General features: G+C 60.5%; 5 protein-coding genes across 5 annotated transcripts; 2 read left to right on the plus strand and 3 right to left on the minus strand.

Moving 5' to 3' along the window:
- Positions 1-1,521: 1,521 nt before the first annotated feature.
- On the plus strand, positions 1,522-3,709 carry VTJ83DRAFT_3701 (uncharacterized protein; the record flags this gene model as incomplete). Its single annotated transcript, XM_071010109.1, has 5 exons — positions 1,522-1,619; positions 1,708-2,264; positions 2,336-3,170; positions 3,257-3,420; positions 3,528-3,709. 5 exons carry the CDS (start codon positions 1,522-1,524, stop codon positions 3,707-3,709), a joined length of 1,836 nt encoding a protein of 611 aa, XP_070867579.1.
- Positions 3,710-4,279: 570 nt separating this feature from the next.
- VTJ83DRAFT_3702 (uncharacterized protein) lies at positions 4,280-6,223 on the minus strand (the record flags this gene model as incomplete). Its single annotated transcript, XM_071010110.1, has 1 exon — positions 4,280-6,223. One exon carries the CDS (start codon positions 6,221-6,223, stop codon positions 4,280-4,282), a length of 1,944 nt encoding a protein of 647 aa, XP_070867580.1.
- A 1,763-nt stretch (positions 6,224-7,986) lies between these two features.
- VTJ83DRAFT_3703 (uncharacterized protein) lies at positions 7,987-8,980 on the minus strand (the record flags this gene model as incomplete). The annotated part of the gene is made up of 5 exons (XM_071010111.1): positions 7,987-8,363; positions 8,457-8,546; positions 8,618-8,667; positions 8,773-8,823; positions 8,928-8,980. 5 exons carry the CDS (start codon positions 8,978-8,980, stop codon positions 7,987-7,989), a joined length of 621 nt encoding a protein of 206 aa, XP_070867581.1.
- Positions 8,981-10,935: 1,955 nt separating this feature from the next.
- Positions 10,936-12,225, minus strand: VTJ83DRAFT_3704 (uncharacterized protein; the record flags this gene model as incomplete). The annotated part of the gene is made up of 1 exon (XM_071010112.1): positions 10,936-12,225. The coding sequence occupies one exon, from the start codon at positions 12,223-12,225 to the stop codon at positions 10,936-10,938; it is 1,290 nt and encodes a 429-aa protein (XP_070867582.1).
- Positions 12,226-13,231: 1,006 nt separating this feature from the next.
- VTJ83DRAFT_3705 (uncharacterized protein) lies at positions 13,232-14,790 on the plus strand (the record flags this gene model as incomplete). The annotated part of the gene is made up of 2 exons (XM_071010113.1): positions 13,232-13,489; positions 13,555-14,790. 2 exons carry the CDS (start codon positions 13,232-13,234, stop codon positions 14,788-14,790), a joined length of 1,494 nt encoding a protein of 497 aa, XP_070867583.1.
- Between the last annotated feature and the right edge of the window lie 8,536 nt (positions 14,791-23,326).

Raw genomic sequence — 23,326 nt, forward strand, 5'->3', positions numbered from 1 at the left:
GCCGATGGGGCGGTGGGACTGCCGTTGTCGAAGGCGGGGACGTTCTTTTTGCTGCAGACCTTTCTGGAGAATTGGCCCCGTCAAGATGAAAATAGCAACATGGCCACGAGGCAGAAAACCAATTCCTCGGTACTCGAGCCCGTCGATACGAAGGTTGCCACACCACCCGACGAGCCGCATCCCTGCGGGGGGGGGGAGCGCGGGAGCGTGGTACAACATGACTTTCGAGAACTTTGTGCTCGCGCCCCTCGCGAGTGGTCAACAAACCACCAGAACGGACGATCAGGGACATCTCCAAGGAGGGGCGATGCACAATGCCAGACCAGTCCGATTTCTTCCATCTTACGGGACAAAAAAAAAAAGAGGGGCTCTTTGTGCTCCCCTCTCGAGTCAGGTCTCCAACCGCAGCCGCTGCGAAGTCCTGTCGGTTATGCCCGACAAGGCCTCGACTCAGGAGGCCGGGATGCCTCGGGTACCGCCTGCGAGCCGGGCATTGCCTGGCCTCCTCCAACCGTACCGCCAGCCATCTGGAGTGACCCGGCATCGTGGAAGCGCCGTGACACAACATGCATGACTTTGTCACACAATGTCTCTCCCCCTCCGCGACCTGGGGATGCGGCTGCTGGTCTCGACAGTCTCGGAGCCCCTCTCCCCCTCCGTTGGACACTTTGGCCAACGCCCTCCGACGTCGATGCGGCTTCCCCACGAGCTGGATGCCGGGGTTGAATGCTCCGGCGTGGCTCCAGAAGGTTCACCTACCTACCTACCTACCTACCTACCCTAGCTAGGCCTCGCCGACGGGCTGCGAGCTGGCCGTTGCTTGGGTGCTACCAAGCCGTGACGTCAACGGAGGTTCCGCTAGGCGCCATGCGCGCAGCTCTCGGCGTGTCAGCCCCAGCCGTCTGAGGATAGCGGGCCGCGTCGTTGTCTGGTCCGGGGTGGGCTCCCTTCCGAAAGCCACCAGCCACACTGCCCCGAGCCCTTCCACACCGGCGGGTTGATCATCCCGAATCTTAGGCAATGCCTCCCGCCTCCCGCCTCCCGCTCCCCTTGTCGGGCTCCACCTTTCGTTACCCTTGGGCATCCCCCACACTTTGGTTGCCGACGGATTCTGGGCGAGAATCGTTGACGACCATCCCTGACTGAAGCATCAACTCAGCCGCACCGGCCAGGGTCGACAACGGTTCTCTCGCGGAGAAGCTGAGCTCGGGCAAGAGAACAGCGTCATGATGGGCCTGCCGAAAGGCTCAACGTTGGTCCGAGGCGCTGCCGTCGGCTCTCAGTCTCCTTGTCATGAGGCCGTCATGCTCTCTTCACCATGTCGAAACGCTCGCGGGGCACGAGTTGCCATCACGGCCGCGCAAAATGGTATATATGCCATCGAACCTCTGCCCTTTCCCGGCTCTCATGTTCCTCCATCATCAGCAGCATCTTTCCTCAGCATCACAGTGTAGCCTTTTTCCTTCTCTTTTTCCTTCGAGCTCCTTGTCGATCTAGGCGTGTTCTTTTCGGTCGCCCACCATGAGTCTCTTGGACAACGTGTCCAACCTGCTGGGCACCACCATCAACCATGTGGCATACACGGCAAAGGCGTCTCTGTCTCAGCAGAGGACCAATGGGTAAGCCTCGCGGCGAGCCCCCCCCCCCCCCCCCCCACACACACACGGATCGGACCTCTCGGTCGACAGGCGCTAACAGAACCCGCAGGCTCGCCCTCTGGGGAACCCTCCTGAACCCGATGCTTCCCAACTTCCTCACCAACAACCCCTTGCCCAACGGCTTCCCGTGGGACAGGCGGACGGACCGCAACACCAACCAGTACAAGGACACCCCGAGGACGGGGGTGACGCGACGCTACGACTGGACCATCAGCCGCGGCAGGATCGCCCCGGATGGCTACGAGCGGGACGTGCTCCTCGTCAACGGCCAGTTCCCGGGCCCCTTGATCGAGGCGAACTGGGGCGATAGGATCGTCGTCGACGTCAAGAACAACATCACCAACCCCGACGAAGGGACGGCCATCCACTGGCACGGCTTCCTGCAGACGCATACGCCGTGGGAAGACGGCGCCCCGGGCATCACCCAGTGCCCGATCCCGCCCAAGCAGTCCTACCGCTACGACTTCATCGCCGACATGTACGGCTCGACCTGGTACCATGCCCACTACTCGTCTCAGTACACGGGCGGCCTCATCGGCCCCATCGTCGTCCACGGCCCGACGAGCCAGAGGTACGACATTGACGTCGGCCCCATCCTTCTGCATGGTAAGCGCTCTTCTCCCATGGCTGGACCTCTCCGCGGGCGGCTCGAGCTCACACACACGCCACCCCTCCAGACTGGCACCACAAGGAGTACTTCCAAATCGTCAAGGAGATGCTCACCCCCAACGGCGGCGGCGGCGCCACCCGGTCCGACAACAACCTGATCAACGGCAAGAACCACTTCGACTGCTCCACCGTCGCCGAGGGCGACAAGACCCCCTGCACCAACGAGGCCGGCATCTCCAAGTTCAAGTTCCGGGCCGGCAAGACCCACCGGCTGCGCCTCATCAACGCCGGCGGCGACGGCGTCCAGCGCTTCAGCATCGACGAGCACACCATGACCGTCATCGCCGAGGACTTTGTGCCCGTCAGGCCGTACCAGACAAGGATCGTGACGCTCGGAGTCGGCCAGCGCGCCGACGTGCTCGTCAGGGCGGACCATCCCCTCGGCGCCGAGAGGAAAGTCAGGGGAGGTCCGACGACCGTCAGCAAGGACGCCGGCTTTTGGATCCGCTCCAACATCACGTGCACGGGCGCCGGCCAGCCCAACGCCCTGGCCGTGGTCTACTACGAAGGGGCCGACGTGAACCGCTCGCCCAAGAGCCGGGCTTGGGACAGCTCCGGCGCCACCGCCTGCGCCAACGATAACCTGGGCACGTCCGAGCCGTTGTACCCGATCCCCGCGCCCAGGCCGAGCGTCACGCACACGATGGCCATCCAGGTCGGCCGCAACGCGTCCGGCATCACGCAGTGGAGCTTTGGCGGTGTGGCGGCGCGCGTGCACTTCAACCAGCCTGCGCTCCTGGAGGTGAACGAGGGGAAGCAGACCTTCGACGAGGGCTGGAACGTGCTGAACTTTGGGCGAAACCAGTCGGTCAGGATCATCGTGAACAACACGGGCGGTGCTGCGTAAGTGATTCTGCCCTTCTTCTTCTTCTTCTTCGCAAGCCCGTTCGGAACCCCCCTTGGACTGACCACAACCCCCACCGCCACAGCCACCCCATGCACCTCCACGGACACAACATGCAGATCCTCGCAGTGGCCCCGAACACCGCGCCTTGGGACGGCGTCATCGTCCGCCCGCAGAACCCGACCCGTAGGGATGTGTTCATCGTTCCCGGGCGCAGCCTTCTCGTGATCCAGTTTGACCCCGAGCCCGGTATGTTGTTCCCTCTAGCCTCTCTCTCTCTCTCTCTCTCTTTCTCGACGGGCGGCCATCCCCCGCAAACACGGCATTCAAAAAGCACCCGAGCTAACGCAACGCAGGTGCTTGGGCCTGGCACTGCCACATCGCCTGGCACGCCGCCGCCGGCTTCCTCTCGACGCTTGTTACGCACCCCGACCAGATCCGCCGCATGAACATTCCCAGGCACGTCGAGAACAACTGCAAGGCTTGGGACGCCTACACCGCGAAGAACGTTGTCGACCACATCGACAGCGGCGCGTAAGATGTCTTGCCTTGCTGCCGACAGATCCGCGAGGGATCCATGAGGACAGGAAGAGGTTACGGGGGAGAAGGGTGCTGATGAGGGAAGGTGTAAGAAAGGGATGAGATGTTTGATGTTTCTGTTCAAATAGTTCTGTTTTGTCTTTTGGCTCTGTCTTTCAGCTCTGTCATTCAGCTCTGCCTTTCATCTGTCCTTTAGCTCTGTCTCTCAGTTCAGTCCTTCAGCTCACACTTGTCACTCTGTCTCTCAGTTACGTCTTTCGCTTTTGTCTTTGAGCTCCATGTTTCATTTCCGTCTTTTCTGTTGGTAATCTCAGTTCAATCGTCCGGTGGAATCAGTTCTCATCCTAGCTGCTCTGTACACTACATACCACTCACCATCATGCATTGCCAGGGGTTGAGTCTTTTGAATAGCAAATGCTGTTGCAAACCTTACTACAGATGCAAAACCATGGTGCTAATATTGAATATATGTTACACCTCCCACCTCCCAAATATCATTCTACATAACACATGCACATTCTCTCTCTCTCTCTCTCTCTCCCTCGCTCTCTCGCCATCTTTCTGCCCGCTACGCCATGCCGGCAACGCCCATGCTCGGGCCCGCCTCGACCCCCCAATCCAGCCCCTTAAACCCGTCCTCCACCACCCACGACCTCCCCTTCTCCGGCGCATACAGCGCCTCGCACGCCCGGCCCACCACCAACAACCCCGGCGGCCTGCTCCCCTCCTTCTCGATGGCCTCGGCCACGAACCTCAACGTCGTCCGAATCACCCTCTGGTCGGGGCAGCTCGCCCTCTCGATGACCGCGCACGGCGTGGTCAGCGGCCACAGCCTCCTCCTTGCCGCCTTCCCTTCCTTTTCTTTTTCTTCTTCTTCGTCGCCGTCGTCGCCATCGTCTTCCGCCGCCGCCTGCGTCAGCTCCTTGACCAGCCCTTCGATCCGGTGCAGCGCCATCAAAAACACCACGGTCCGGCTCTCGCGGTACCCGGGGGGCCGGGGCGCGGCGCCCTTCTTTCCCGTGCCCGTGCACACGAGCACCTGGTCGGCGACGTCGCGCTGGGTCGGCGGGACGCCGGCGAAGAGCGGGGCCGACAGGGCGCTCGTCAGGCCGGGCAGCACGGCGACGCGGTCGTCGGGCACGCCGCTCGCCCGGAAGAAGGCCACCTCCTCGCCGCCGCGGCCGTAGACGAAGGGGTCGCCCTGCTTGAGCCGCAGCACGGTGCGCCCCGCGCGGTACGCGGCCAGGGCGGCGGCCAGGAGCTCGTCCTGCGCGCGGTCCGCGTTGCCGGGGAACTTGCGCGCGATGGTGACGGGGGTGCGCCGCGGCACCAGGTCGAGCACGCCCGCGGGCACCAGCTTGTCCGCCAGGATCACGTCCGCCGTCTGCATCGCCCGGTAGGTGGCGCGCGTCAGCAGGTCCGGGTGGCCGGGCCCGCTGCCCGCGAGGATGATGCGTCCCGCGGGAGGAGGAAGGGGCGCGAAGGCGCCCGAGGGGGACGGCACGCCGGGGAGCTGCCGGGCGGGTTCTGCGTTGCTGTTGCCGTTACCGCCGCCGCCGCCGCCGCCGCCGCCGGGATAGGAGCGCAGCACGGCCTCGACGTCCTCCTCGGTCACTCCCGCCAGGCGCCTCAGCGGCCAGTACTCGCACACCTGCGTCAGCCAGCGCATGCGGCGCGTCTTTTCGGCCTCGGCGTCGCCTTGGAGGACCAGCTTGTTCAGGTGCGCGGGCTGGTCGATCGAATCGTCCACCCCCTCGTCCACCTCCGCCGTGCTAGCATCCTGATGCTGCTGCTGCTGCTGCTGCTGCTGCTCCTGCACCAATTTCCTCCTCATCTCGCCCAGCCTCTCCACGGCCGCGCCGAGACCCAAAGGCAGCGCCGCGGCCACCTCGCGCCGGATCCGCCCGGCAAGCTTGCAGCCGCGGCCGTTGGTGGTGACGCCGATCTGCAGGGGGCCGTCGGCGTGGACGCTGAGCAGGCTGAAGGAGCACAGCTCGGGGGAGTCGACGACGTTGACGGGGATGCGATGGCGGCGGCAGAGGGCCGAGACGTGCCGGATCTGCCGGGCGTCCAGGTCCGACGAGGCGGAGGCGGGAGGGGCGGTGATGAAGACGGCGTCGACGACGCCGTCGACCTCTTCCCGGCCGAGGGCGAAGAGGTCCGAGTCGGCAAAGGGCCGGGAGAGATGGGTCAGGGAGCCCGAGGCGATGAGGGAGGCGAGGCTGTAGTGGAGCTGGTGTTGCGATGAGGGTGACGGGTCGGGGGGTGTTTCTGACGAGGGAACCGGAGAGATGAGGATGGGCTTTGCGCCGGCGGCCAGAGACGACGAGGCTCGTGCCGCCGCCAGGGGGTTGGAGCCCAGGATGAGGTGGACATGGCCTGTGCAGTGTTGGGCCGTGAGGAGTGATGTGTGGTACTTGGGCGTTGTTGTTGTTGTGGTGGTGGTGGTGGTGGTTGTTGTTGCAGTTGCAGTTGGTGGCGGTGGGGTTGATGAGGGTGATGAGGACGCCATGTTTGATGTATGACGTCTCTTCTAGGAAAGGCGCCGATGGTGTAAGTGGTGACCAAGGTCGGTACCTAGATAGCAGGTGCCAATGTCTGCAAGGTACAAGAATAATAAGAATAATAATAAAACAAATGCACCTCCTATGCAGGTAGGTATGTAAAGTGTGAGGGGGAGGGGCGGTTGTTAGGGAGGATATACACAGATCCGATGTAAATGCTGAGACTGAGAATGGATCTGATCTCTATCTCTCACTCTGTCTCTCTCACTCTCTCTCTCATCCGCTCTCTCTCACACACTTCGCCTTGGTGAAGAATGAGTTCAAGAGGCTTGGGTACAAGAAAGGAGAAGATGCCAACAAACCCAAACCAAACCGAATTCAAAAACAAAAAAAAAAAAAATTCCCCAACGTAAGGTTACTCAGTGTTATAAATCCCGCCGCAAAGTCACATTTCCCCCCTCTGTCTCCGTCTCTCCAAAGAAATCTATTACCATCAAACAATACCCACATCTCCGCTGGATGAAAAGACTCACCACCCGCGCGGCGGCATGCCCAGGTCAGCCTCGTTCACGTTTTTCACGTTTTCCCCCCCCCCCTTCCAGAGCAGTCCCAGCGAGCCCCAGCGAGTCCCGGCGGGATCCGGCGAATCAGGATGCGCCGTTTCCGACTTACACAGCGGCTCAGCGAGGAAGAAAGTTTAGCGCCCGGTGACGCCATTTCACGGGGTCTGGCTGGGTCTTGGGTCGCTGGCTCCTGAGCGGAGCCCTCTCCCACGTTATCAGCCAATGGCCACCGCGCCGATAGCGACTCCGATGGCTTTTTCCCACTTTCCCGTGCTCCGCGGGGATCCCACGTTCTTCCGACTCGGAGATGCTCTCCGTCCGGGTCGGCATCTTTATCATCACGTTTCCTTTCTGGATGGGTTGGAGGGATTGGATGCACGGAGTTCCATATGCAAACCAACCATCCAACGTGTTCCGTCTTTCGGCCGTATGCTTCCCTCCGGAATCCCGTATCTGAAACTTCCATCTTTTATTTTGTTTGTTCTTCTCTGGCGGCTCGTCCCCCGGGCCAAATCACAAGCAGCTAAGAACCAAAGACGTCATGTGCTTGAGCTGTCCGTCTTGAAGACCGGACCGGACGAAACCACATACAAAACGTCACTAGGAACAGCTGGAGGAATTAAAACATGTTACAGAACAGAGAAACCGGAAGAAGTGCCACCTCCCAACACCTGGGCATTCCACCACCATCATGACCCCATCACCACCACCACCGCCACCACCACCACAGCCACACCAATACCCCAATGCCTCCTCCTCCTCTTCCTCTTTTCCCACGGTCGGGCAGGTGCTCAGCGTAGCCTCAGCGCGCTTCCGTTTGTTGTCCTCGATGAGGGAACGTAGCGGGCTGCAAGGGACGCCTCGAATGGTCGTCGTGCGAGCCTGACCGGGGGCTGGATGGAGGAGTCGAGTCGGGGATGGTGATGGGGTTGCCGGATTCCAATATATACACGGTCCAAAAGGCCAGAAAGCGTCCAAGATGCCGTTAAAAAAACAAGGGTGATATCGAAGAAAAAGCAAGAACAGAGCCGCCCAAAGCAGAAGGCCTGTCAAACACCGAAAGGCCGGGTCTATGCTCGGTTGGAAGGGATCCGATAGGCGTCGCTCCTTTCGTCAAAACCAAGTCGGAAAAGGGCAAGAGGAAAAAAAAAAAAAGCCGTGAGCTCCCGCCGCTGCGAGAGCGCGCGCGCGCACGCGTAGCCGCCGCCTTACATGACGGAGCACTTGGACTCGTCGCTCTCCTTCCTCACCGACAGCGCGACGCGAGCCGCCTCGGTAAAGGCCTCGTTGACGCCGCGGTTGCGCATGGCGGAGCATTCGAGGTAGCGCAGGGCGTGGATGCGGCGGGCGACCTCGAGCCCCTGCTCGTAGTTGATCATGGGCTTCTTCTCCTGCGCCGGGGTGCCGTCCTCGCCGGCGCCGTCCTCCTCGTCGGCCTGCTCGCGCAGGTCGCACTTGAGCGCCACGAGCACGAGCTTGACCCCCGGGCAGTTGTCGGCGATCTCGCCCACCCACTTGCTCTCAACGTTTTCCAGAGAGTCCTTGCTGTCGACCGAGTAGCAGAGCATGATCAGGTCCGTGTCATCTGTAGCGGGGTGTCAGCTGCCGGGGGGCGCCATGTACTTGTGGTTTTTGCTGCGGAGCGGCAGCGGAAAAAAGAACGCTGGAAGAGCCTTACCGTACGAAAGGCTTCGTAACCTGTCGAATTCCTCCTGACCGGCCGTGTCCCAGAGGGAGAGTTCGATGTGGACATTGTCAACGAAGATGTCTGCTCGCGATGCCGCCATCAGCCACCCGTCTTCCGATTCCCCTCGTGTCCATCTCCTAGCCAAGACGTACCGTGCACATAGTTCTCGAAGACGGTCGGTTCGTAGACGGTCGGGAAGTACCTGTGCGCTCTTTAGCATGGTGTTCCTCCCCCCCCCCCCCCCCCCCCAAAAAAAAAAAGGAGACCAAGGACGTCATGCTCATCGCCGAGCTTGTGGAAAACTCACCCCCGCGTAAACACGTTCAGCAATGACGTCTTGCCGCACGCACCATCACCGCTGGAGAAAAAAAAAAAAGGGTCAGCCGACGACTTCTTCTCCAAGACCCATCCTCCCCATGGCCAAGGGGGGGGCGACCGAGGGAGGGCGAGGAAAGGACTCACAGCAAGACGAGCTTGCGCTGGACCGTCTTGGAACCCCCGAGTCCGCAAGGCATTGTCGCGACGGGTCTGGTGTCTGTGCTGGGGAGGAAGAATTCGAGGTTCGGCTGTCGCTATCGAGTGGCCGTACGACCGGGATGCGTTGTGGCGGTGGAGGACGGTTCGTCGGATGGTTGCGAAAAACAGCGATCCGGCGTCGCTCTATAGTACGTGTCCTTGGGTGTGTTGGCTCGTGGTGGCGATGGGGAATGGCGAGACGCTGGCAGCGGGGCGAGGGGGGCGAGGATGGCAGGCAGGCAGTCGCACTGCCGACAAGCGAGAGTTCACGAGGATAAACGAGGGTAACGAGAGGTATCGGCGCGCGGTGGCTGCTGGTCGGGTCGCACACACCAGGGTCGGCTTGAGCAACGGAGGGAGGAGCAAGAAGAAGGGAACCGGAGGAGGAATCGCTCGAGGAGTGTGCCGTGGGAAGAAGGGGGGGGGGTGCGCTCAAGTGTTGAATGAAGTGATGGCCCAACAGCGACGTCAGCAGCGCTGGAGCAGCGGGACTTTGGAGGAGCCGTCGGGGAATCTACGATCGGATCTTCGGGGGGTGGGGGGTGGGAGGCAAAAAGGGAGATGGACAAGCTGCAGGAGGTGGCTGAGTCGAGGTCCTGCTGTACGGCGTACAGTACCGAATAGTTATGTACAAAAGTGCCAAAAAAGTGAAATCGCCCGACGTCGCCGACCGACAACGCTGGACAGACAGGACGGCAAGAAGACAGGGCGCGCGCGCCGAGGTCAGGTTGGCTGGGGAATCCAGGGAATGGAATGCGCGGCACGAGCTGGGTTAGGTAGGTACCAGGTTGGGTAAGAAAACGTCAAGCCAGAAGCGAACAAGCAAAAAAGAAGAAAAAAAGATGGAATTAGCGTAGGGTGAGGAACTGGAATCGCCATGGGAAATTACGATGCCGGGGGAGATGAACAGGGCAGAGAGAGTTCCATCGTCACAAGCTGAGGTGGGAACCGCCGCCAAAGACCCACCCTTATGCGTTTCCGTGTAAGTGCAAGGGAGGCCGGGGCACGCCCGTGCGTACGCAGTATGTAGAGGGACGTACGGTGCCAATTGTCGGGGCCTGGGCAGGGTGGTATCCCCAGGAACAGGTTCCCGTACTCGGCGCCTGCTGCGTTGCGTACCTGCGCGTAATGGCGTGTGCTGTAGTAATGGCGCGCATGGAACTACACTAATGGGGAGCCCAGCACTGTCCGGGTCCCCGGCGTTCCTCAGGGGTGGAGAGGCGGAGTGGAGAGGGTGGAGGGGGCGGATGGGCCTGGAGGCGAACTGGCCCCGGGGACTGGCCAACGGTGGGGCTTTGGGCCCTGCGGCTGCCTTCTTCGGGGTCTTCTGGAAGCGAACCCCCTCGCGCTTCCAGCGCTGCTTGGGCCAGGTGCTGTGCTGTCGTTCCTTGGTACATATTGTACGTGCATGCAAGTAGTAGGCGGTAGTTAGGTACTCTGAACGTTTGGTTGGGTAGGAGTTTTGGTTGTGGTTGTGGTTGTGGTGGTTGTTGTTGCTGTTGTTGTCATGGGTGACAGCCATGCACCATTCCAAGAAACCCCATGAGCGAGCCCAAGGGAAGTTCGTTACCAGAGTGTCCCATGAATCATGGCGTTGGGCAGCGCTCCGGACGCTCGGCTCAGGTCCTAAAGACCATGACAACAACCACTCAAAGCACGACAGAGATGACAAGGTTTGCTCCCAGGGGAAGCTCGATATATGGAGTGTCAAGATGATCGGGATCGGGAATGAGGATCAGGGGGTGAAGGCCAAAGACGGCGGGTGATGAAGCCTCGGTTGCCAAGTATCGCATCGATTACAACGACAATAATAACAACAAAAAAAAAAATAAAAAAAGAAAAAGAAGAAAAACATAGCACACGCCTTGGTACCCCGTGGCCGCGTTCTAATTAATGACTACCAAAGGCTCCAGGACCTCTTAGTCAAGAACTACCATGTCCGCCATCCTCCATTCTACCGGTTGCCCACCCGCTCCGCCACCTTCAGCTCGGCCGCCCTGCTATGGAGCTGGCTCATAAACCGAGCATCGCCGCCCAGCTTCTTGTTCCGCTGCCTCGCCCGCTCCTCGGCCTCCTTCTCCTGCCGCTCCTGCTCCGCGATCATCGCCAACCGCCGCTCGCGATCCCGGTCCAGGTCCTTCGCCGCCTCCTGCATGGCCGCCAGCTTGCGTGCCCGCTCCCGCGCCCGCTCTTCCTCGTCCTCTTCCGCGGCCCGGCGCCGATGCCTCGGCGGGGACCGGTCGCGCCGCCCGCCGTTCCGGTGCCGATCCCGGTCGTCGCGGTCGCGGTCGCGATCCGAGGAACGCTCCCTCTTGCGCGGCGGAGACCGCGAGGCCGAACCGGCCCTGGCGCGACCGCCGCCCCGGTTCCCGTCCTCCCGGCCGTCGTCGTCCCTCCTCTCCCTTCGGTCCCTATCCCGCCTGTCCCGGCTGCTCCGCCGATCGCCCCCCCGGTCGCGCCCGTCGTCTCTCCTTTCTCTGGAGCCCGCCGACCTCGACCTGTCTCGCCTCCTCTCGCGAGAGTCCCTCCGTCGGCTCCGCCGATCCTCGTCTTCCGGGTCGCGCCGCCGAGGGCTTCTCGACCGGTCCCTCGAGCCCGACCGGGACCGGGATCGGGATCGCCGCCGCCGAGAGTGGCGCTCGCCGTCCCGGTCGTCGTCCCGGTGGTGGCGGTGCGATGACCTGTGCGAGTGCCGATGCGAGTGCCGCTTCTCCTCTTTCCGCTTCGCCTTGTCTTGCGAGTCGTGAATGCCCATCGACGCCAGCAGCTGTCGCCGCTTGATGGGATCGTTCAGGATGGCTTGCTCCTGCCGCTTGATCGCCAGGAGAGGGTCCTCCCGGATCTTGGCGGCCATGTCGCGGGCGTTGGCCACGGCCGAGGCGGGGACCGCGAGGGCGTCCATGGTCGTCTGCTTCTGCAGCTTTTGGACCTCCTGGTCCTGAAGGAGCTTGTCGATGCGCCGCTTGCCGAGCAGGTAGGCTTCCTTCTCGGCCGCGTCGCCGCCCTGGCCGTCGCTGGGGCCTTGGTACATCCATTCGACTCGCTGCGGCCTCGGCTTCCCGCCCGCCGCCTCAAGGGCCTTTTGGATCTCCTCCTTTTTGCGCTCCTCTTCGATTTCCTGCAGGCGCTGCTGGAGCTTTTTGCGCTCGGCCAGCGCCGCGGCTTCGGCCCGGCTCGTCGCGGCAATGTTCCCCGATCGCTGGGGATGCCAGCTCTTCTTCATATTCAGGTCGCCGGAACCCATCTTGGCGGTGTTGGTGCTGCCGAGGCAGCGCGACTCTGTCGAACGGGGGTTGGGAGGTGGGTGTCGGTCAGGCGGTGGATGATGTTCCTGCGCGGTCGGTTTTTTTTTTCTTGTCTAAAGAAAATTCACCCGAGGAAAAAAAAAATCGCAGCCTTCTCTAAGTTCGGTCCCGGGCGCTCAGAAGATGCAAAGGCGTCGACAGGTTGCTGTATCGGTTGTCGTGATGGCTGATGATTGTGGCTATGTGTGAAGAATGACGGGTGGAAATCTGGTCGCGACTCGCCTCGATGATGAATGCTGGAAGTTGGCGTGCGTTCGCTGCCTGCCACGCTTATGCCAGCATCCCAGCCTTGTGGGTCCGCAGCCGCCGCAGCAGCAGCAGCAGCGTAACAGCAGCGTCACACGTCTTTACCGTATTACATAGGAAGCTACCCTCTTGGGCATGTGCTCTGTGCTCAACATCCCTCCCCCCCCCCCCCCCCCAACTTTCGTCTCAGATAGGTAGTTATAGGCACGTTTCTGGAATTAATGCAATTGCTTCAACCCATACACCACCGTACCTCAGGCGGGTCGGAAGCCGCTGAAGGGCGTTTGCGCTGCTTACTGTTTCTGCTCCCCAGCAACACCGCCACCGACCATGCGTAGGTAAGATACGTACCGGTACTGGCACCGTACATGTATACACAGTCGTACGCAGTAGTTAACTACTGTGTACACAGTAGTGGTGGATTGCCGGAACCATTGCATGAAGCTCCCCGGCAATCGATAAGAGGTTCATCCTCAAGGTCCCCACCCCAGCAGCTCCCCGCACTGTGCAGTTGACGGCAGCCTTGACGTTTACCCAAGGTCAGGTACCTTGGCTCGTCCAAAGCACCGCTTGCCAACGACAAAGCGGCCGGCCTTACACCATTCTTCTTCCCCATACTTCGCCGCTCGAATCTCCGAGATCCTTTGCCTCATACCCCTTTTCCACACCGACGAATCCCTCTGACCCAATCCCGCCAACATGTCCGACGACGACTTCATGCAGGCCTCGGACGAGGACTACGACTTCGAGTACGAAGATGAGGACGAGGAGGACAACGGCGACGTCGACATCGAGAACAAGTACTACAACGCCAAGCAGACCAAGACCTCCGATCCCGAAGAGGCCGTCGAGGAGTTCCTGGCGATACCGCCGTTGGAGCCAGAGAAGGGAGAATGGGGCTTCAAGGCGTTGAAGCAAGCCATCAAGCTCGAGTTCAACCTGCAGCGCTACGACAAGGTCGGTCGACGGCTCAAGCTCCGCTGCGCTCACCTCCAGCCCGGCCCAGATCTGACCCGCCGCAGGCCACAGAACACTACCAGGAGCTCCTGACCTATGTCAAGAGCGCCGTGACAAGAAACTACTCGGAAAAGTCGATCGACAACATGCTCAACTTCATCGAGAAGGGCGCCGACAACCCCCAGGCCGTCCAGTGCATCGAAAGGTTCTACTCGCTTACCCTCCAGTGCTTCCAGAGCACCAACAACGAGCGGCTCTGGCTCAAGACCAACATCAAGCTCGCCAAGCTGCTGCTCGACCGCAAGGACTACCACGCCGTGAGCCGCAAGCTCCGGGAGCTCCACAAGACGTGCCAGAAGGAGGACGGGTCCGACGACCCCAGCAAGGGCACCTACTCGCTCGAGATCTACGCCCTCGAAATCCAAATGTACTCGGAGACGCGCAACAACAACCAGCTCAAGGCGCTGTACCAAAAGGCGCTCAAGGTGCGCTCGGCGGTCCCGCACCCCAAGATCCAGGGCGTCATCCGCGAGTGCGGCGGCAAGATGCACATGAGCGAGGAGAACTGGAAGGCGGCCCAGATCGACTTCTTTGAGGCCTTCCGCAACTACGACGAGGCCGGCGACCTGCGGCGCATCCAGGTCCTCAAGTACCTCCTCCTCGTCACCATGCTCATGAAGTCCGACATCAACCCCTTTGACAGCCAGGAGACCAAGCCCTACAGGAACGACCCGCGCATCGCCGCCATGACGGACCTCGTCGACGCCTACCAGCGCGACGACATCTACAAGTACGAGGACGTGCTCCAAAAGAACCGCGACCTGCTCGCCGACCCCTTCATCGCCGAAAACATTGACGAGGTGACGCGCAACATGCGCACCAAGGGCGTCCTCAAGCTCATCGCCCCCTACACCCGCCTGCGCCTCGCCTGGATCGCCGACCGCCTGCGCATCGGCGTCGCCGAGGCCCAGGACATCGTCGGCTACCTGATCGTCTCGGGCCGCGTCCACGGCCGCATCGACGAGCACCGGGGGATCCTCGAGATCGAGCCCCGCGCCGACGCCGAGCGCGCCAAGGCCATCGAGGCCATGGTGGCCGCCGTCGGGGATCTCTACGCCGCCGTCTTCAAGGAGGCCGAGGCCTTCCGCGCCGCCGGCGGGGACCCGCTCGGCATGGCCGGGTTCCACCCGGACGGGCTGGCCGACCTTGTCGATCGGGACCGCCGCGGCGGGAGAAGGGCCGGAGGCCGCCGCGGTCAGAACACGCTGCTCAAGGGCATCTTATCCGGGGCAGGGCAGTAGACGCCGAGAAGGCGCGAGGATGAGGGGGGAAGAGGGTTTCGGGCCCCGAGTCGAGGAACCGCTGGTGGTGGACGTCCCCGGGTTCCGCCTACCGGTTGCTACGGGGAAAGGATCCGCGTTTGACATTGGCTTTTGACGAATGATGGGATGATGACACGTGTAGCCGGTGCCGGGTCTGCTTGGTTGGCAGCACAGCATCTGAGACACTTTTTTTTATGACGAGCTGGCGGACTGGCGGGGAATGATGGTAAGGAAAGGAAAGGAAAGGGAATGGAAGCACTAGCATAGAGGAGTTCATGGGGGGGAAATCCAAGCACCAGAAGCTGCTGCCGCCGCTGCTGCTGCTGCTGCTGCGGCGGCGGCGGCGGCATCCGCTATCTATTTGTCAATGTGACAACCTGAACCGCACACATTCCAAGGCTTTACCGATCCCATGTGGTGAACGACGACAACGACGACTCATGCGGAAAACAACCGGGTTCTTGGTTTGGTTCGTCAGTGTCACCAACCAGCCCTTCGCAAGACAAGGCATGTCGGCGATACCGGACCACCGTGAATGATGATGATGACGATGACAATGCTGCCAAACCGAACCAGCCCAAACCCAAACCCAACCCAGCCAAAAAGCCACCAGGAACCATCTCGGGGCTCCCAGAGCCTGCGGGAGCTGGTTCGGTACCCGGGCCAGCGGCCGGATGATCTCGCCCACTCGCCACGCCACCGGGCGACCGGACGGACGGGAATCCATCCTACCGGAGACCGGACCGGTCCACCAGCAATGCTACCGGGAAATTCTGGACGGAGGAACCAAGGAATGAAAAGAGCCGCGCAAGCTCGGCTGCGGTGGGAGGGGGATGGCGAAGGCCCGCCCGTCGGGCATTTCACACGCCCCTGGAATCGGTCGGAGCCTGTTCCTGGTGACATATGCTCAGGTAGTTCTGGTTTTTTTTTTTCTTTCTCTTGGGCTTTTGGCTTGCCACCTCGCCACCCCCCCCTTGGATGAGGAGAGGGTATCGCAGCTCGGATGGTAGTATGCCTTGGAGCAGCCAATTAGGTGCAATAAACAAAGGACAAAAGAATAACACATTCTTTCCCTACCTTTATCCTTTGGGGACGGCTCCAGGCGAGAGGCTTTCCCGTGTCCAGGTTCATGTGTGTGGGGTTCGTCCGGTGATAGTAGGTGACGACGGGCAAACGGAACTATCCGTTCCATAGCCCTCAGCTGTGTCCAATCTCGGGTTACGTATCCTCCTCCTCCTCCTCGCGAGCTATCAAGCTAGCGTTGCATCCGAAGGCCCTGCGTAGGGAAAGTAGACGTGTGCGCAGCTGATGCGTCCTGTCGTGGGCGCTTTTCTACTGGACGCCCAAATAGATTAGTCGAGATGGGTACCTTCGCCTAGATATAGGGATGTTAGGGGGACATGATATGTCAAAAGGGTTCCGTCGCTCCGGTTTGCGTACAACAAGAAAACGCCTGATGCCTTTCATGGGTAGGAGGATTTGTGACAGCTGCCGTCTCTCATAGATGGACTCTGGTCGAATCTCATGAAGCATCTCCGATCTTGTGGTTCCATACGTGGTTTTCTTTTTCCTTGAACCTGCCGACCTAGGCAGGAGAACCACCAAGCTCGCGGCGCGGAGCATGCCGTGCCCTCAGCGAGATCGCATGAGCACGCCCGATTAGCTATGCATGCCGCCCACTGGCTGACGTAGCATGGAAGATACAAGTGATATCCTCATGACGAGCTGGCTTCTTCGGTCACGGCACAGCCTGGCGGCCACCCAACAGTCTCGTGTTGCGTCGTTTGAGAGTTTTGGTCAGCGGTAGAGCAGGCCATTTGTGCGCACATGTTGGTCTTGATCTCTCTGGCTCTCAGAACCCTAGGTTCGTTTCCGTGCTGCAGGCTGTCCCAACGGAAACACGATTCTCGGAGTAGCAGACAAGCGATGGCACCAGAGCGATCGCCAAACGGAAACACGCAGCCGCGATGGTGGAGACAGGCCATGTTTTTTTTCCCCTCTTGCTTCCCTTTGCTGGCATAGCCGCATGGCCGGAGCGGCATCGGCAAGGCGCAGGGAGAGGGGCAGCGGTCAAAACAAGAACGAGCTGGGCTGGGCCGGTCCTGGAGGGTTACGCAAGGCTCTCTGCTCAGGCATCTTGGACCATGGAGGACGGGAACAAGCGGATGCGAGCAGCTGTAGAACCGCTGCTGATGGCGACGGGAGCAGAAAGCAGCAGGAGGGTTGGGCAGGAGAGAGAGCCTGCAGACCCAAAGACCTTGTCATTTCATGGTGGAGGATTCGGTCTGCGCCGCAAGATGACCGGGACCCGACTCGGAATCTGAAAGGTCGCTCCTGGCCAGCCGCACGTCAAACCCTACTCCGTCCAAAGGCGAGAATGCCAACGAGTCCTTGGTCCGGAGGCCTCGCAAACGCGAGGTTCCTTGCCGTGTTGGCTGCAGCGAGGCCACCTCGCGTATAGTCCAGAGGTTGCCATTCCCGGCCGCTTCGGAGTCATGGCGGGAGCGATGTCCGGCCTGCCAGCGGACGCGGGAGCAGTGGGGCTCAATGCTTCCAACTGAATGGCGGGCGCTATTGTTGGTCTCACGGCGCTAACTTGCAGCATGTATGTCGCTTCTCCGCGATGGATGCTCGAGGAAGGCGGCCCGGCCGGCGGCGGATGTTGGATGCAGTCTGCTGGCGGGATCCAAGCCTGCACGCCAGGTAGCGTGCGATGCTCGCCAGAGGGCGTTTGCATGGGAGCACGATGGTTGGCGTTGCGCATGAACATGGGCGGGCTAGGGTGCGTCAGGATCGTCAACCTGGGACCAAGGTCGAACAGAAAAGGCGCCCCGAAGCGGCCGGGTCAAGCAACGCCTGGAATGCGCCGGCCGATCAGGTCCTCCTCTGGCAGAGCCCGGGGCCATGGAGGATGAGGATGGGGAGCGGAGGCGCCAAGAGCGAGCCGTCCTTTAGGCCACGCAAACCAGGCCTAAGCGATCGACGGAAAGGCGAGGCACGGTAGTTGCGGTGATAAGAACCGGGTGATGAAATGTGGCAGCACGGATAGACAGCGACTTCTTCCGGAACTTTAGCGAAGTCCAGGTCCTGCAGGACGTGTGGATTCCTGCCGCGACGAGGGCGGGGGACAGAAAATCAAGCTCAACGAGCTGCATGATGGATGGTGTGTGTCCTCATGCTGCACAAAGCCACCAAGATGAAAGGCACGGGAGTTCTCCCCCACCTTGGATCGATGGAGACGACGGGAGGTTGGAGATGTGGGGTGCAGGGCAGAGACAGAGAGAGGGAGAGAGAGAGAGACGCGGGATGAGTGGCAGGGCGGAGCGCGAGGTGGTGTGCTTGGTGTGCTGCACTGCGTAAGGGAGGTGTGGTGTTGAAGGACGACGAACAAGAAACCAAGAGTCTCTCCCCTGGACGTTTTAGCGGTATTAGTTAGGTACTACTAGTTACCTTTTGGTTCACCTGACAAAAGTGCCTGGATCCCGGCATTTCCTCCTTCCCACGTTCCAATCGCAAGGGGGGCGGGAACCCTGAAAATCTGGGGAAGGAGCCAGAGGGGGAGGCATGGCGTGGCGTGGCATTTGTCTGGAACATGTGGCAGCCGCGTCTCTTTTCCGGTACCACAGAACCGCCAAAAAAAAAAAAATCCTATCCATGGAAAGCCTGGAACAGGACCTCTCCACATTGTCATCCATCGAGCCAGAACTGCCTCCTCCCAAACACAAAATCCCGTCCTTGGGGTGAAACGTACCACCAGCCCGGACCACCTCCGCCTTCATCTCCTTCTCAAGCAGACTAGGTTGCCATGGTTCCTCGGGCTTGGTTTCGTCCCCGACTTACTACCTTACCCAGTGCAGTACCAAGATGCCTCATGTAGGCTCTAGGCTGCCATACAGTCAGGGTGTGGGCAGCAAAGGCCCCTCGCACATACACACACACACACACACACACACACACCCGAGGTCAGCTTCGCCGAGGTGGCTCACAAGATCCATGCTAGGCGTTCAGGGTATGGCCCCTCAACAGGCCACCTCCCCATGCACACGCCTCTTCCAGCTCCCAAGACATACCAAGACACAGACACGGCTCGCCAATCATGCCTCCACCACCCAGCAGCTTAGCGGCCTCGTCGCAACCATCTTGGCCGGCTTCCCACTTGTCCTATACATATGGCTGGCCGAACTGGGTATCCACGTCGCCCACGCCCCACGCCTCCCGCCCTGCGGTGTGCGTGCACAGGATGCTCGCGTCGCCCATGGTCCGCTCATGGAGAGGTAGAGCCTGGGATTCTCGGCGATGAGGGGGGGAGGGGGGGGGGGGGGGGGGGGGGAGGTAAGCATGGGGCGTGCTGTTCCTCCCAGCCCGGATGGTCATCGGATCGTGACGGTTGCAAAAGCCGATCGATCTCCGTCCGGCAAGCAAGACAGAGCGGGCAAAACGTCCTCGCACCAAGGCCCCAGACCAGCCAAGGTGTTCTCCATGCAACACTAAGTAGCATAGACGATACGTAGGTACGCCGCGCAGCATGTAAGGCGGGCACTGGCTCAAGGTGCTGAGACGGTCCATCACACCGATACGACCCGGGCAGGACGGCAGGCCCTCACGACGGCTTCCTCCGTGCCAGGGAACGGGAGGGGGCCGGGGGGGGGGGACTGTGCGCCATGATCGACCTCCGACCCTATTAACAAGACACACGCTTCTGCGACCGCTCCAACACCAAACCACGCATACGGGGAAACATCGGATACAACGTCCATGGATGAATCCCTAACGGGAGGTGCTATAGCACGGCAATTAACACCGACATCAGCGGGGAGGACACGGATCACATGAGCCCTCTTCACATCCTAAGCAGTACATTCTCGCAGCTGGAGAATTGGCGGAGCCGGGAACGGTTACACATTCTGCATTCCTGTCTGTAGGTGAGATGCCACGCTGCCTACTTTGAGACATTCATTGCGCGAGAAGAAGAAAAAAGAAACATGGAAAAAAAAATCACCGACCTTGCTCTGTTCCACGAGCCCATGAGCCCATGACCCCGGGACGTCTCGGAAAAAGGGCAGTCTTACTGTATTAGTATGTATAGTAAAGCGGTTGAGAACCAAACCCCCTCCCCTCTCGTCCGATCACAAGACGCGACTATCTGCATCGCGCACGCCCTCTTCACACGCTACTCTCCACACGTTCATGCTAGGTCGCGGCCCCTCGTCGCCGCCCGAGAGCTGTGTTGGGCTTCCTTGGCCTGCTTCCAGCTTGTTGCCGGGGATGGGATGATTCTGATGGAACTCGCGCTTGGCGTGGCGGCGATGGCCAGACGCCTGAGACGTGGAAACGCCGAGATCCTCACGGCCATTGTGTCTCCCGCTTTTCTGTGATGTACCTACGCTACGTACTTTTCCTATACATGCCATCCATGGTGCTTTGCTGGCGCTTGTGATGATGATGATGATGATGATAAATGTTAATGATGATGATGAAGCGAGCCTCCCCCCTTCTCCCCCGGCCCGGTGTCTCAGCGGCCCGCTAAGGATAGGAACAACAGCAAGAAGCACACACGGCCGTATGCACCCCGACGGACAACGGTCTTCCTCGTCGACCACACCACCCCGCACCCGCACCAGCGTCGTGTCCAAGAAAAGAAACAAAAAAGCAGCAGCGCACCGTAGCGACGGTCCATTTCCAAACACGTCATGTAGAAATGCCGGGGCAACCGCAACCACGAGTCATGCTTGACGACGCACCTCGCTCGTTCACGACCAGGGACCGGAGGGGCCGGAGGGGCCGGAGGAGGGGAGGGGGGGCGGAGGCGGCTGGAAAAGTGCCGGACACGGTATACCAACGTGTTGTATAAGGTAGCATTCCCTCGAGAGAGGGCCCGGCCATAGGTTTGATGGGGGTTGGTGAGAAGGGGGGGGGGGGTTCCATCGGGAGGCACGGGACAGTGCAGACATGGAACTTGACGAGGTCGGTCGACCTCCCGATGGGTTTGTGTGTGGAGATGGGTGCCATTCTCTGGGGCGGGTTGCAACGGCGGTGGGCGGGCTAGGCCCCGCTGCGACGCGGAGCCCTCCGCACCGCCCTTCTCCGGGCTGCTGCTTTGCTGCTCATCGCACGACGGATCGGCTGCCTGCCTGTCCGATGGATTGTCTCTCCGGGGTTGGAAGGTCTGGATAGGTAGGTAATAAGCAGTCGCTGAGCGTTGGGGGGGGGGGGGGGGGGGGGGGGGGGCGAAGAAGAGGAAAGCGGTTGTGCTTGTGGGTAAGGCACCTTACTTCGCAAAGGTAATAGGTAGGTAGGGTGTAAGTCGGCCAATCGTCGGAAAGCGTTGATAAGAAACAAAAAAGAAAACACCAATCGACGTGGGATACGCAGCTAGACACATGCCTGATCAGAGTACAGTTTTGTACTGCGTAGCTCGTGGGTCTCGGCACGATCCGGAAGGACGCTATCCTCGCCACTGTATACTAGGTAGTGCAGAGGCTCTCCGTCTCCGTACCTGCCGGCTCTGCGTTCGTTCGTGTCTAGCGTAGCGCGTTGAAGGATTTGCGGCTGCTTTGTCAAGGCACACGCTAGTCCGGCAACAGGAAGGCTTTGGACGGGATATGTTGGGGAAGGCCGGGACCGAAGGCCCAGGACTAGGCTGGACGTGGGAAGTGCCGGAGCTGAAGCAGGGTTTCGCGGGTGGTTGGGTCCAGATGGCCTCCAATGGTGCGTCAGGCCGGCGGTGGGTGGACTCCGGGAGGGATTGGGGCTTGATATCGGCTTGGGGATGAGTCGTGGGCTCTTTTTCCCCCTTCTTTTTCCACTTGGTTGTGATCGTAGGAGAACTTTGAGGGGGAGAGCCAACAGAAGCAAGGCTGGGTGGCTTGGGTCGAAGGGAATGCATGGTCCGGCTTGGGAAGGCTACCAACAAGGTCCAGGGCGGAATGGAGCGGAACTGGGCTCGGGTCTTGCGTGTTGGAATGGCGGTGGACCTGTCAACGGAACTCGACGAACGTGGTGTGCAGAACACACACAACAAGAAGACAGGGTCCGGTCAAGAGTGGGAGAGAGAGAGAGAGAGTGTGTGTGTGTGTGTGTGTGTGCGTGTGCCTCGTCCACAGCCAGACCGTTTTTGCATGCCTGGTCGACGCGGATGGGTGCACACCACCCCCCAGATCCCCGGCTCACCCTCTTATGTACATACGCCCACCCCTTCATGCCATTTCATATCCCCATAGCGTTACCAGGCCCGGCGTTAACCCGGCCCACAATGCTAATGTGATACAGCCCTGGCATGATAGCTCCCCGGTGGCGTTTCCTGGTTCCCACATCCCAGAGAAGATGCGACGCCGTCTGCCACCTCGCGGGAACCTGGGAGGGCGCCCAAGGGTACGGGACGAAGAAAAAGCATCAGAGATTTTTTTTTCTTTCTGTAGTTTGCGTGGACGCGAGATGCTTCGGCCCGCTGAGCTGTGGATTGCAGTCCAGTTTAGTAGTACATGGTGTAATGCCGGCCGGTCTAAGAGGGGTGAGCATCTTGCCAGCCCTAGGCTAGCACTTGGCATATGGGCGAGTACACAAAACTCTCTGTCCGCAGTCCTGGCAGAAGATGTGCTGGTGCTGCTTCTGTGTGAGAGGGAGAGAAAAAGTGTGTGTGAGTGAGTATGTATGTATATGTATGTCTGTGTGTCTGTGTGTCTGTGTGCGTGTCACCAAACACCAACTCTTGGGATGAAAATCGTTGTTCTGGTCGTTCATCAGGGTCGCAGAACGGAAACGATTGAATGGGTTTGGTGCAGGAAAAACGGCGGGTGGAGACATAAACAGAGTGGGTCTCCGTTCGGGTATCCTCCCGCCCCCGATTGCTCACAGCGTCAGTGCGCTCGACCGGGATCAGGGGGAGAGGGGGGAGGGGGGGCGGGCACGGAACCCACCTGTGGGGTTCAACCATCCATTTGACGGGGTGTCGGTACAAGCAGCAGCAGCAGCAGCAGCAGCAGGGCAGCAGGGCAACAGGCCAGGCAGCCAGAGGCCAGGGCAGTCAGGGCAGCCGAGGGCCCTGACAATTGGATGTCCGACTCAGGTCCAATGCCGCGGACGTGACAAGCTCAGACCGCCAGTCCTCGCCCCGGTCTTCTCTTTTCTCTCTCGCTCCCACTCTCACCCTCCTTCTCTCGCGCCGCCGCCGCTTGCTGTCCGGTAGTCGTCCGCAGGGCAGGGCTGTGAGGGTTTCATTGGGTGGAGATTGACGATCCGGGGCGCGGTGTGTTGTCGTCGACGGGCCAATGCGTCTGGCGCCCGGCAGGGGACAGGGGGGGAAAAAGACGGTCCAGGAATGGGAGCAGAGGTAACCTCAAAGACAGAAAGGGACGTGAAGTGAGGCAGCAAAAAAAAAAAACGATGCTAGAGCAGGGATTCAGCGCTGAAGTTTTTTTTTCCCTCTTACCACAGTACATAGGTAGGTACTACTCTATCCTGTTGTTTTCCAAACAGGTTGTCGACAGTCCTTCGCCAGATAGGCAGTCCTGGACTT

This window comes from Remersonia thermophila, chromosome 3 (genome assembly GCF_042764415.1).
Source record: "Remersonia thermophila strain ATCC 22073 chromosome 3, whole genome shotgun sequence".
NCBI lineage: Eukaryota > Fungi > Ascomycota > Sordariomycetes > Sordariales > Chaetomiaceae > Remersonia > Remersonia thermophila.